The following is a 13,504-nucleotide window of genomic DNA, read 5'->3' on the forward strand; positions in this document are numbered from 1 at the left end:
CTAAGTAGCGCAGAGCCGAACCAATCACAGCCGCAGCGTCACGTCGCGTGACTTGTTACGTACAGCACAAGTGCCAAGCCGCACATGTGTGTTTGTTTGGGAAGCAGGCAGTGGGTAATGGAGCCAGCGCGTAATGGAGGAAATGAGTGTGCCGACTAGAAAAATCAACCGAGCGTGACCGAAGAGAAAACAGATGACGGTTCCAATGCCGGAGAGATTGTCGAACGGAAGAGCCATAGAAGTTCCGTAGTGTGAAGGTATTTCGGCTATTTCAAGTCTGACAAAAAACAGAGTAGCGTGCACTGTAAATTGCACGCTACTCGGCACGAAAGCAAGTCTGGAAATACAATAAACTGGTGCATGCGTCACACTGTGCGCCACGTTATTGTTTCGGTGAAATGAATTTATACAATACTGTTTCCTTAAATTCTACTCTGCAGTGTTTAAATGCTTACATATACACGGTTACTGTCCGTCCACACATACGACTCGGGTCTGCTTCTATGCCCCAGCTTTGTTTACTTTTTCCCACCGAGGCTTCTAGACTTCTGATTGGCCAACATTTCTGCACGGTTAGGAATCTAGCGCCACCTGCTGCTTTGGCATGTTCATAGCAGCGTTTTCCTTCATTTCTGCCTTTATGTGTGGACGGGATTATTTTTTAAAACGAAAACAGAAAATCTCCGTTTTCAAAAACACCCGTGTACGTGTGGACGTAGCCTCAGTCTCTGACTGGAAGCGCTAATTCGTCATTCGGCTTTTGTCAGACTAAAGTAACTGTTAAAACTGTTTGAAAAGCTAAGCTATACAACAAGGAGAGATTGAGAATTTCCTTTTAGTTCTCAGTTTATTTGATACTGACAAAAGTTAGTTTTGTCTGTTCTTCTGTAAAACAAACTAAGATTTATTTTTAGAATTAATATTTTGTTTCTAAGTGGAATTGACAATTTAATAGTCTGTTTCGTTTGTTCTATTTTGAAACTTAAACGCTTTAGCGGCTGCCTTTTGTGTAGTTTGCAATATTTGCCTTTATTTATCTGAAAAAGCCTCATGTTCCTTAAGTACATCTACCCTGTTGAACTTATTATGGGAAATAAATATTTAAATCAAAACAAGCTGCTGATTATTTCACATTTTACTTGTGAGCAACGGCACATTTAAATCTTACAAATATAGTTATTTGGCTTATATCGTGATAGATATCGTTATCGCCTGAAATGAAAAAAACATATCGTGATATGAAAAAATCTCATATCGCCCAGCTCTATTTGTAGGGTTACTGAAGTTGGGCTAGCTGGTATATAATGATGTGCTACCTGATTGCTAGCGACACAGCTATGTTAGCATAACATAAACAGTGAAGCTGGAGGACGAACACTAACACTTTTCCACTTATAAAAGTTAACGTTAAAGTTCCTGATAGTTAGACACAAATGCAATTGCATGGCAGGATGCTGTAAACGGACCAAACTTAAGTCAGGAGAACAACTGAGATAATCCATCCACAATACAAGGTTAGTCATTAATATACTGCAACAACATGGGAATAGAGCAGCTGCAGAGAATTCAACATTAATGAATCAATGGTACAGAAGTGGAGGAAGCAACAAGAATGAGTTTAATAAAGTTTGATTTATCTGACTGCTTTGTTTCGCTTAATGTGCCTTATAATCCCGTGCACCTTATGGTCCGAAAAATACGTACTGTACACTGCAGTTTAATGTTGCAAAGCACCTCGTTTTAACTTCAGTGGATATTATACATGGTTATGCTCAGGATATGTCAGCCCATTTCTACTGGAAATGCCTTTTGGTTAAACTTTCAGCAAGGAATTTGCATTTGCACTGTTACATTTTTATAAAGCTTTACTGTACATAAAAACCAGCTTCTTGTTTAAGAGAAAATAAATGGAAAGTTGTCTTTTTGCGCTAGTAATGTTGTGGAGTTGTATTTTGTCTCGCATCAATTATATCGTCAGTTATATCGTTATCGCAAATTTTCAAATATATATCGTGATAAATATTTTTGGCCATATCGCCCTGCTCTAAACCATAGCACAAAAACTTGGACTTTGAAAGGAAGGTGAAAAGGTAGAAGTTACCGTATTTTTCAGATCATGAGGCACACCGAATTATAAGTCGCATTAAGCGACACAAAACCACAGAAGACCAGAAGTCTTGTTCTTTGTCCAGATGAACAGTTCCCAATTAATCAGGGTATTTAGGATGCTTTAGAACCGCTTGGATTCTTTGGAATGGTATGGAACTTTGGATTTTCCCAGAGACTGACAGTTTGTGAAGAGTATGCATAATTCTGGACATAACACTTTTTGCTCAAATGTAAAAAAAAGCTGAGAATTTTTTTTTCCACAAAAATGCCTCTTGTATATCATCTTATTATCTTTTGGGAAACACCTGTGCCATTTCCCATCAAAAAAAATAACTTGCTAGTTGAATAAAACTCACTTTAAGTCAAAATTTGCCAGGGGTATAAATAATAATGGGCTAGACTGTATGCTTTCTGGCTGATGTTTTGGTCACTTTTCAATCCTGGTAGTGATTTCACTCTAGTGGTAACATGAGACGAAGTCTACAACCCACACAAGACGTTCCAGCCCTGTATTCCAGTCCTAAATCTAACCTTATCCCTAAAGAGGTCATAAGAGAAAACAAGTTACATAAGACAAGAGAAAGTCACGAAAAACAAACAGAGAGAAAAGTAGTAAACAAATAAAGACAAATAGGTCACAAGTAAGGGGAAAACAAGCAAAGTAAGACAAGAAAGTCATGCAAAGAGAAAAACAGAAACAAAAGCAAGAAAGAATTTTTAAGAAACACAAGTTTGAAACCCAAGAGTGGGAGGAGCAAAGAAAGAGTATAAAAGCCAAGAGAGGCACAGAAATAAATAGAAAGAAATGCCGAAACGTCACGAGGGCCCAATGATGTAAAATGCTTATACACCCAAGATGGGTGATTTTTTGAAACAGGGCAGGGACATCACCACCCGGCCCCAATGATGGCCCGTGCACTTCAGACTATCACGTTAGCCAAAGCCAAATAACTATATTTGTAAGATTTAAATGTGCTGTTGCTCACAAGTAAAATGTGAAATAATCAGCAGCTTGTTTTGATTTAAATATTTATTTCCCATAATAAGTTCAACAGGGCAGATGTACTTAAGTTGGTAACGAGGATCCATTACCTTAATTGGCTGCTTGAATCCTTCATTTTCAACCGTGTTTATTGGTAGCATGTCTTTAGCAAGGCAGTAGGCTATGGCATTCGTTATGTCGCTATGTCTCTCAGCTTTTTTGTCATATGGTAAGACGCTGGAGAATGCCGACTCAATTGACTGTTGCTGCTTCACAGGGATTCCCCTGGTTGTTTTCGATGACGAATTAGCGATTTCAGTCAGAGATTGAGCATGCTCTAGTGGGTGGCACTGCTTCAGGGGACAAAAAAAGGTATGTTGTATAACCAGACTTTGTGGGAACATGCTTTCGGCACAATTTACATTGCGCGCTACTTTTTTGTCACACTTCAAATAACCGAAATACCTCCTCACTACAGAATTTCTCCGGCCCTTCCTTTCGACAATCTCTCCGGCATTGGAACCGTCATCTGTGTTCTCTTCTCTAACCTGGTCACCCAAGCTCTCGGTTGATTTTTCTCTAGTCGGCACACTCATTTTCTCCATTACCCGGCCGGCACGGTGGCTGGCTGCTTCCCAAACAAATACATGTGCAGCTTGGCACTTGTGCTGTACGTAACAAGTCACGTGACTTGACGCTGCGGCTGTGATTGGTTTAGCTCTGCGCTACTTAATTTGGATTGGCTGTTCTTTTTTTCTTTTTTTTAAGAGAGGAAGAGAGAGAGACGAGGACTATCGCAACAGTTTCATTTTTCTAACAAGAAAAAGTTATTTCGCAATACATATCGTTATCGTTCTATCGCCCAGCTCAACTTATTCCCAACCTTAACCAGCACTTTAATGACGTTAAATAGTGTTTTCCCAAGCGATTATAAGAAAAGGAGCAAACGTGTAGATTGAGTCCAAACGGTTTTCATATTTCCTCATTTTTTCCAATGTCATCATTTAGGAACGAGTTGGGTGCCCAAAAACGTAATATGTTGACGATTTGTCACCTAGCGTAAAATGTTACGCTCTGGAAGTGAGAATGTGTTGTCAATACAAGCTGTGGGGATAAGGTTTGCTGTGTCTGTCGGCTTAGTGTCCGGTGTCATGGAGATGCTATCAGGAGACAGTACATCAGGAGCCTCAAGTGCCAGTGTCCTGCAGGTTTTAGATGTGTTCTTGATCCACCACAGCTCATTAAAAAAAAACAATACCTCCTAAATTACTTCCTCAACATGTCTCCAAGTTCTCCAGAGGCCTGGTAATAAACTAATTATCTGATTCGGGTGTGTTGACCCAGGGTGATATCTAAAACCTGCAGGACACCGGAACTTGAGGACTGCAGTTGCCTAATTATCACATAATTATGAATGAAATGTTTTTATTAGACTTGTCTACTGATCATACATCAGAGACATGAAACAGCAGCCCTGTCTAGAACTGAACTTTATTCATGTATGTCACGGTTCTGGGTCCGTTGGACCCAGTATTTTGAGTTTATTATGTTTTGGTTTAATTTTTTATTTTGATAGCTTGCTGCGAGACCTCACACCGAGCACATCTACTGCAGGTGTGGTGTCTGTTATCGGACCCGGATTTAGCAACATCCCCAAAAACCCGAAGAGGAGAGTCCTGGCCCCTAGCCCTGCCAGTGTAGCAGAAATGATGAGGATGATGATGGCAGCAGCAGCCGTTTTTCTCTGCGTGAGTAGTTTAATGTTGTTCGTGTGTAATTTACATTGAGTAGGCTAACCAGGTTATTACATTAATGCATGTAAGGTGAACTAGCAAACACCTTCATAGTTACATGCAGCTGTCTTCTTGTTTGATGGCAGATACTCCCTTCACCCTGGCCAAAATGGCTAAAATGACCAAAGAAAAAGAGGGAAACAGCTGAACATGAGAGGTTTTTGGACAAAGTTTGTGTTTTTTCCATTGTTTAAGCACTGCTTCCAGCCAAGAGTGATACATATATGCCCCATAGCTGTAGAAAAGGCTAACATTGTTATCTTTTTACAAAAAACCAGCTGAACATGAGAGGTTTTTGGACCAATTTTGTGTTCTCCATTCTTTAAGCACCGTTTGAGCACCGGCACCATTTCAAAAGTACCGATTTGGCACCAGTATCGTATAAAACCTAAACGATACCCATCCCTACTGACCAGACACTTTATAAATTCTTTGTGGCACATATCCTTTGAGCTTGGGTCCTATACCAGACGCTTTGGAGCATTGAGGGTCCTAAGCAGTATCTTAGCTGTTTCTAGGACTGCAGTCTTCTGGAAAGAGATCTCCAACGTTTTTCCTAGGATCTGCTGGAGCCAGACTACACTAGGTGCAGAGTCACCGATACATGAAGCTATACATTTTTAGACATAAGTTGTTGCATAGGTGGTAAAAGTGGTTTTCCATGTTTGAGTCCATGGTGGGGACCGGTTTGCATTATAATTTGCATAGTACAATTTCCTGGTCCGTGTCAGACTGTTCATAACCAACCATGTTAATGCTACAGATGTAGTCCCTCGTTTAGGAATAAGGTGCTCAATGTGTTTTGACTGCTCCAAGAGCACAAACACAATCCAGAGGTCCAGTTGAGGTTCAGGAAGCAGCTACAGCCACCTGTCAGTCAAAGAGACCATGTCCCCAACATTAAGCCTTACCACTGACAGCCTTGCTTGAAATCCTCTATCACGGTACCACTACCAAAAAATGACCACCATCAGCATTCTGAATGACTGCTGTGTAGTGGCTCGTGCTCCAGTAATCATGAAGTGCTTTGACAAACTGGTCCAAACTCAGGTCATCACAAGCTTCCCAAACCATCCAGCAGCATGCCTACAGAGCTCTACAAAGGACCTCATAGTCACAAATGTGTCCTGACCACCCTAGGAGCTATGCTCGGCTACTCTTTATTATTTCAGCTCAGCATGTGATCACAGTGGTGATAACTGAATATTGTACTGGACAGATAAAGTAAAAGGCTTTGAACTTACGATTGGGCGAGATGGTATCCATCTGAGGGTCCTCCACAATGTGGACCTTGAGATGCACGTGGGTGTCTGATTGACTGATCTGAGGTTTCTCAGACTCAACTCTGGGGGAAAAGAACAAAATTGGATTGAACTGTTGACATAAATAACAAACTCTAACAGCAGCAGCTTACTCTTTTCTTTGACTCACTCAGTGGTCAGTGTGGTTGGATCCAGGCTGGGTGGAGGAAGTTCAGCAGCGGTAGCATCTTCTCTCTGTAGAGACCTTTTCTCTGGACCCTAAATTTCCACCAAAAAGTAAAAGAATAGTTTTTTTCTGATTTTTCATTCAGAACAACATGCTCCACATTTAAACAATGTTTTCACCCTGATGTTAAATTGGTTCTTGCAGTACCTTCAGTCGGATGTAAATACCAGGATTCCCAGTCCCATTCTTGCAGATCTCTTCTGCAGTCATACTCTCCACTCTTGGAGGAATTAGATTGTGGTTGCGACCAATTAAGATGGTAAAAGGTTCACCAGCAGCCAGCTGAGGGAAAGTGGACCTCAGCAGAGCCAGGAAGTCAGCCTCCTGAAGACCACGAGGAACATTCAGCTCATGAGACGGGTGATTCTGACACACTGAGAGAAAACAGAGAAGCTCACAAAGTCAGAATCAGAATGTCTTTTTTGTCATTGTCACAGGTAGAACGAAATTAGAATTGATCTCTGATCAATGCATCATCCATACAAATGTAAACTTTAAATAAAATTTGTAAAATAAAATCAATCCCCACACACATGCCTCAGTCAGTGCATAGATCACTTCAGGAGTAGCGTGATGGACATTTTTTAGTAGCAGCATCAAGACATATTTTTCTGATTTGGTAAAAGCTGTGTTTGAGTCTGTTTGTCCTTACGCTGATTGCTTTGTACCGTCGGCCCGAGGGCAACAGTTCAAACAGGGAGTGGCCAGAGTGTGAGGTATCTTTTATAATGTTACGAGGTTTTTTAAGACAGCGGGTAGTGTGACTACAGTCAAAGCAGTTTCAGTCATCGACAAGTTAGAAGACATGTTTTCCTGAATCAACTAATAAACGGGTAACTCAGCAAACCTGCACAGAGAGCTGGATGACTAGTACGTTGGACTCTTGAGACATGCAAAGCCTCTAAATCAAGTTAAGGAGCTAATAAGAGGTAGAAAACGTTAACGGCATCAAATCCTTCCAAAGATCTTTGAAGGTTAAAAGCTTTAAACTTACTTATATTTGTGATCTTATCAATCTTAGGGTCCTCAAGGATGCGGATCTTAAGTCTTAAATCTTCTTGACACAGTGACTGTTGTATGTAGAGGGTAGATCCCCGAGAAAGTCTGATGATTTCCTCTGGTGTCACAGAGTCTCCTTTCAGAGGTTTGAGTTTGTTGTGCTTGGCCCTTAAAAAAAGGTCAAAAGGTTCATCTCCAGCCAGCTGAGGGAAGGTAGACCTGAGTAGTTTCAGGAAGTCAGCTTCCTGCAAACCACGATGAACCTTCAGCTTGTGAAGCGGGCACGTCTGAAACACTAGAACACAGAGGAACGCTGAGAGATCAGTTCAATTTTTCCAGTATTAGGAGAAAGAAATCATCACTTTCCTGTTGTACTTTCACTAAATGTTCGTCTGATACTACTTTCCAATTGAATCTGGAATCTGCTTTCACAGTTTGGAGGTACCAGTGGTGACATGGGCTCCTAATGTTCCAATCATCACAGTGAAATCTTCCACATCTGCTCCAGAGTTTCATGTGTACTGAGGTGTTTTCATTGTGTTTTATAATGAAAATATTCTTGGTATTATAGTACATATTTCTTTATTAATATGTTACAATTCTTAGACCAGGGAGTAGTGCAGAAAGATGAAGATGTCCATGTAGAGTGCAGGGAGGCAGCACAAACGGTATATGTGTCCTGACCAATGTTCCCTCTAATTTTTCATGTGTCTGAGCGAACACACAAACTCCCTGAGCGATCCCTTGGACCATTGTGAGCGACATCAGACGTGTGCACTGTGGTCATGCCAGCATCGAATCCATCCAAGTTACATGGTTTATTAAAATAATCAAATTATAGCATTTACATTTACATACAAGCTCTGACTTGTATTATGGGTATGAGTCTGGTCTGGGAGATAGTCCTGTAACGCTCTGTCTGCAAAATACAGTTGATGTCGGGCAGTTAATTATATAGTTACTTCTTCAAAAAAGTTACTGAGTTTTGCAAACAAAGTTTTTTGCAACTGTTTACCTAAAAATGCAACTAAGGCATTTTTTAAAAAAAACATTTCAAACTATTTACGGAACAGTCAGCTGTTCTGCATCAAATTTGATGCCCCCCCATTCCTAAACCACTAAATGCCATATTGCCATATCATGTTTTGATTGGTCGACATGGTACATTTTTCGACGAATGGGAAAGGGTGGGGGCTTTTTGGTTTTGTCTTTGCTCACAGGTGGAGAGTGCTTTCGAGCGTTTTCCTTATAAAACGCAGTTTTTACCATTTCTTCCCGCAGTAAATATAAACAATGATAATATTCAGGAAGAAAACCAAACATTGCAGATATTTTTGTCATAACTCTGGTTTTACGTGGCCTATCAACACAATTTAAAAACTGGTATAAAGTCCACACTTATTCCGTCAATTGTTCTGTCTGTCCTGCTCACATCTCCAATGGTTATACACTAACGTGGCTTCACGCCACATCAGTCACGCCACTTTGCTAGCTAAAACACCGGTGTCGACACATAAGGACGCTGTCATAGCCTGTTAGCGATGTTGATTAGCTGCGTATATACGAATGTGAATCGCATTATTGGCTGGACTATGGGATAAGGTGGCATCGGTCTAACCCCATACGGGAGCAGCCAGTCACTTACTAACACTGCAAAAAACAGAATTGTTAAAATATTTACTTTAATTTCAATTCAGGTTAGATTTTTTTTTTTGCGCACAACCTAGATTTTCTGTACGCAGTACGCAGCTTAGAGGGAACATTGGTCCTGACCAGGGTTTCAGCTGCTCTCGAGCATTACTGGCATCAACAATTGTGATTTACAAGGTGCAAATGACTGTTTTTGGTATAGAGGTGTGGTGGAGACCATCAGCTTCACCTGTGTTTAATAGACCGATCTCCGAGCAGGTAAAAGGGTGAAAAGCACTTCAGAACTTACCTAGTAGGTAACAAGGTGATATACGGCTTACATGTGCTGCATTTTTATAGCAGAAACATCTAAATTTCACATCATGTTTGCTTTAGACTTACCTTGTTTTGACAAAACATTAATCTTTCGCTTTTCCAGGATGCGGATTCTGAGATTTATATGGGTGTCTGTCTCAGTGGATGGAAGATCTTCATGATCTTCATCAGCATCTTCTTTCTGTTTTACAGAAGGTCGGAATTTTCTTCTCAAATCAAGTTGTCAATGTGTTGTAATCTTTGGTAACGCTGTTGAGATCAGTTAAATCTTCTCAGCACAGTACCTGCAGTCGTATGTAGAGGGTAGATCCCCGAGAAACTCTGATGATTTCCTCTGGTGTCACAGAGTCTACTTGCAGAGGTTTCAGTTTCTTGAGGTTGCAATATAAGAAAAGGTCAAAAGGTTCATCTCCAGCCAGCTGAGGGAAGGTAGACCTGAGTAGTTTCAGGAAGTCAGCTTCCTTCAAACCACGACGAACCTTCAGCTTGTGAAGCCGGTACATCCGAAACACTAGAACACAGAGGAACACTGAATCAATCACAGTGAAATCTTCCACATCTGCTCCAGAGTTTCATGTGTACTGAGGTGTTTTCATTCTGTTTTTAACATTTAAATTTCACATCACGTTTGCTTTAGACTTACCAGTATTTGAAAGCACTTCAATGTTTGGGTTTTCCAATATGCGGATTTTGAGATCTATGCAATTTTGTGATTTGCTGATTCGACGTTTGCCATGTTTTTTTCTCCTCTTAGACGGAACTGTTTGAGTCAAGAACCTAAGGAAAACACGGAAAAACGGGAGCTGGGATACAAAAGATAACACATATACTTTTGTACATAGTAGACATTTATGCACTTGTCTTTTAACCTTGATGTTGTTACATAATCCAGCTCTGTCGTGTATCCTTCCTCCTGCTCTAAATATTCATACTCTTCATCCTCTATCGGTGCCTGAAATCCCAGGCTGCTACTGTCGTCCACCCCTAGGAACAAATAAATTCTTATGTTAGTAACAATTATGTGTTGCCCAGCTCAACAAGAACTTGACCATTTATATAACCGAAAGGGAGCATGCTGCTACTATCTATTGTTTGTGCTTTAAGAGGACATGAGCTAATGTATCTTTCTTATATATATATGTATATATAAGAGACATGTTGTTGTTTCATGTAAGAGACATGAAACAGCAGTCCTGTCTAGAACTGAACTTTATTCATGTATGTCAAAGTAGCTTCTTACTCAGCTCATATTTGTCCTGCTTCTGATCATCCAGTAATGGACCACCTCCATCTTCACAGATGGAAAACAGCTGCTGGTCGTCTGCAAAAGTATGTTTAATGTTCAATTTTAGAAAAACCAAATGTGATATGATAGAAGATAAATGGAAAAAAAGTTTCTAGCAATGTTAAGATACACAACAATGTCAGTTTTGGCCAGCGGTCATAGGTTCTGTCCAATAATATGACACAAGACTGGAGTAAAAGACATCCATGGATTGACACTTTATTAAAGAAGGAGCATGATAACAGCACAAACACTAACTACAACTAAACAAAATGGCTTCCTTTTATACTCTACCTTTTCAGGTGAGCATCTGGAATAGCCCAAGTATGGGGGTTAACTAATCAAAATGAACACATAACCCTCCACACAAACAAACATACAATAACATTAAAGCACATCACAAACATATACATATTTTCAACACATACTATAAACAAACCAATAACATAAGCTTCACCCATTTCTATCTAAATTAAAACCCTCTTTATCCATACTCCCTAACCTGGCACACTGGTCTGCTCCAAGAGCTCTTAAACAGGTGATTGAGCCGCTTTCACTCTTTTGCTCCACATCCTGCAAGAAGCAACTAGGACAGGTGAGTACCTTTACAAGTTCTCATTTCACATATGTTTAGGTTATTGATAAATGATTAACTGCAAACAGCTCTAACTTTGGCTCTTCTCCGACACAGGTAGGATGGCCAGTCCCACTGTCTCTTTTCTGTTACAAGCTGTCAATTTAATCTTATGTCAAATAACCTAATAAAAGACTCCAAAAGAACTAATGTGTTTTCTTTATTACCCTATTTTAAATTCCCAATCCAACAATTTATTATTAACAATACCAACCAGGTAATGGAACCCCTGGTCTCCATTACAATCAAGTTGATGAGTATCCTGTACGTTTTATACACTGACCAGACACTTTATTAGGTACACCTTGCTAGTACCTAATTGCTTTAATTCTTTGTGGCACATATCCTTTGAGCTTGGGTCTTATACCAGACGCTTTGGAGCATTGAGGGTCCTAAGCAGTATCTTAGCTGTTTCTAGGACTGCAGTCTTCTGGACAGAGATCTCAACGTTTTTCCTAGGATCTGCTGGAGCCAGACTACACTAGGTGCGGAGTCACTGATACATGAAGCTATACATTTTTAGACAAGTTGTTGCATAGGTGGTAAAAGTGGTTTTCCATGTTTGAGTCCATGGTGGGGACCGGTTTGCATTATAATTTGCATAGTACAATTTCCTGGTCCGTGTCAGACTGTTCATAACCAACCATGTTAATGCTACAGATGTAGTCCCTCGTTTAGGAATAAGGTGCTCAATTTGTTTGACTGGTCCTTGTGTTTGGAGCTACCTGCTTTTGGCTCATCTTCACTGGCCATCCTGGCATTCTCTTGTCTGGATCCTCTATTCCTTTGACTGTAAGTGCCATTTATAAGTACATGTTTTTATTTGAGCCAATTTGTTTAATGTATTATCTGAAATTTGATGTTTGACAATAATGTATATCATTTGAGTTTATTTTTGAGTCTCGACAGAATATTGAGCTTTATTGTGAAAGTTTTATGTGGAATATAAACAAGCGGACGGCGAAGCCACACAATGGTTTTAGCGTCGTTGTTGCTAACCAAAGTACTCACAAACAGTCGGTCCGGTGTGTGATCATATTAATCACAAGAGAAAGAGAGAACTCTAAGGAATTAATATAGCCACTACAGTAACCATCAAAACCATGAAAAAATATTGGCGTACACAGTTTATTTTGAGACCCTACGAAACAAACGATAGGTACAAAAAAAACGACGTATCGTCAGTTTCAGGCCAATCTCTGTAAACCCTAGAAATGGTTGCGTGGGAAAATCCCAGCAGACAGGCCCGTCTGGCACCAAAGACCTTTCTTTCTCACTCGGATTCTCATTTTGAGCTACTGTAGGTTGTCTTGGCCATTTGAAGACATCAAGTTGCTGCTATGTGATTGGCTCATTTGTTATTTGCATTAACGAGAAGATGAAAGAGTACCTAATATAGTGGCCGCTGAGTGTTTCAAAGCACTTCAATAAATGTTACAGGGGCTAAAACACCGACCTGCCTCCTGCTTTATCTCAGGCTGCAGGAGCTCCAGCAGTCTCCTCTGCCGGTCGAGCTCCTGCCTGAAGCCCGCAGCCTCCTCCTCATAGTCGGCTACAGTCCGCTCCACCACCGATAAGATCTCCCGAGCGGCTGTGCTCAGTTTGTCGGTGATGATTCCTCTCAGTATGTCGCTCTTGGACATATTAGCGATGTCTGGCTCGCTGTCCCAGCTCTGCACCATCGTCATCATCATCGAGTCGCTCATGAAATAATTTCTTTTTTCCCGCGTGGGAAAATGTTTCTGTCGGATGTTTAACCCTAGAAGTTTTTACCGAGCTAGTGAACGCGCAAATGTTGTCCGGCTGGAAACAAAAGGAAACACCATCCTAGGAGAAAATGACACATAGCACAGACATAGCACAGTAATAGACTATCACACGTATAATTATATCAGTATTTATTAAAAAAGAACCCCCGCGCCGCCGCCGCCCAAAAAACCCATTTAGGTTTATTTGGCACTAACTGCATTTCCATCACAATAACAGCAGGTTTTAATACATATAATAGGGAGAAATCATGATACATGTAGATTGTGCTCCGAGGGTTACTTAAAAAAGTGTCGCCCCTGTGTTTTCCTGTAGCCTGATTGTAACTTTATTGTAATTATATTGCTCCACTTTCTGTAGAGTATGCAGGAATATTATTCATAAAAAAAAATTTAATTAAAAAAATTTAGTATGGTCTTTTTCTCGTTTGTGGTTCATGTTTCCAGCCGGGCAGCATTTGCTGTTGTACGTCGCCTGTAGTG

At 40.4% G+C, this 13,504-nt stretch overlaps 1 protein-coding gene across 1 annotated transcript in view; it reads right to left on the reverse strand.

Moving 5' to 3' along the window:
- The window catches only part of LOC113019453 (uncharacterized), a 35,713-nt gene extending 22,216 nt beyond the window's left edge, over window positions 1-13,497 (reverse strand). Inside the window, exons 1-10 of the mRNA XM_026163179.2 lie at window positions 12,712-13,497; window positions 10,577-10,657; window positions 10,206-10,320; window positions 9,980-10,113; window positions 9,621-9,847; window positions 9,403-9,517; window positions 7,367-7,666; window positions 6,520-6,746; window positions 6,316-6,404; window positions 6,129-6,229 (exon numbers count right to left, since the gene is read on the reverse strand). Coding sequence (XP_026018964.2) covers window positions 6,129-6,229; window positions 6,316-6,404; window positions 6,520-6,746; window positions 7,367-7,666; window positions 9,403-9,517; window positions 9,621-9,847; window positions 9,980-10,113; window positions 10,206-10,320; window positions 10,577-10,657; window positions 12,712-12,961 — 1,639 coding nt within the window. The 5' untranslated portion in view covers window positions 12,962-13,497. The remainder of the gene's footprint in view (window positions 1-6,128; window positions 6,230-6,315; window positions 6,405-6,519; window positions 6,747-7,366; window positions 7,667-9,402; window positions 9,518-9,620; window positions 9,848-9,979; window positions 10,114-10,205; window positions 10,321-10,576; window positions 10,658-12,711) is intronic.
- Window positions 13,498-13,504: the final 7 nt, after the last annotated feature.

This window comes from Astatotilapia calliptera, chromosome 3, assembly GCF_964374335.1.
Source record: "Astatotilapia calliptera chromosome 3, fAstCal68.1, whole genome shotgun sequence".
Taxonomy (NCBI): Eukaryota; Metazoa; Chordata; class Actinopteri; order Cichliformes; family Cichlidae; genus Astatotilapia; species Astatotilapia calliptera.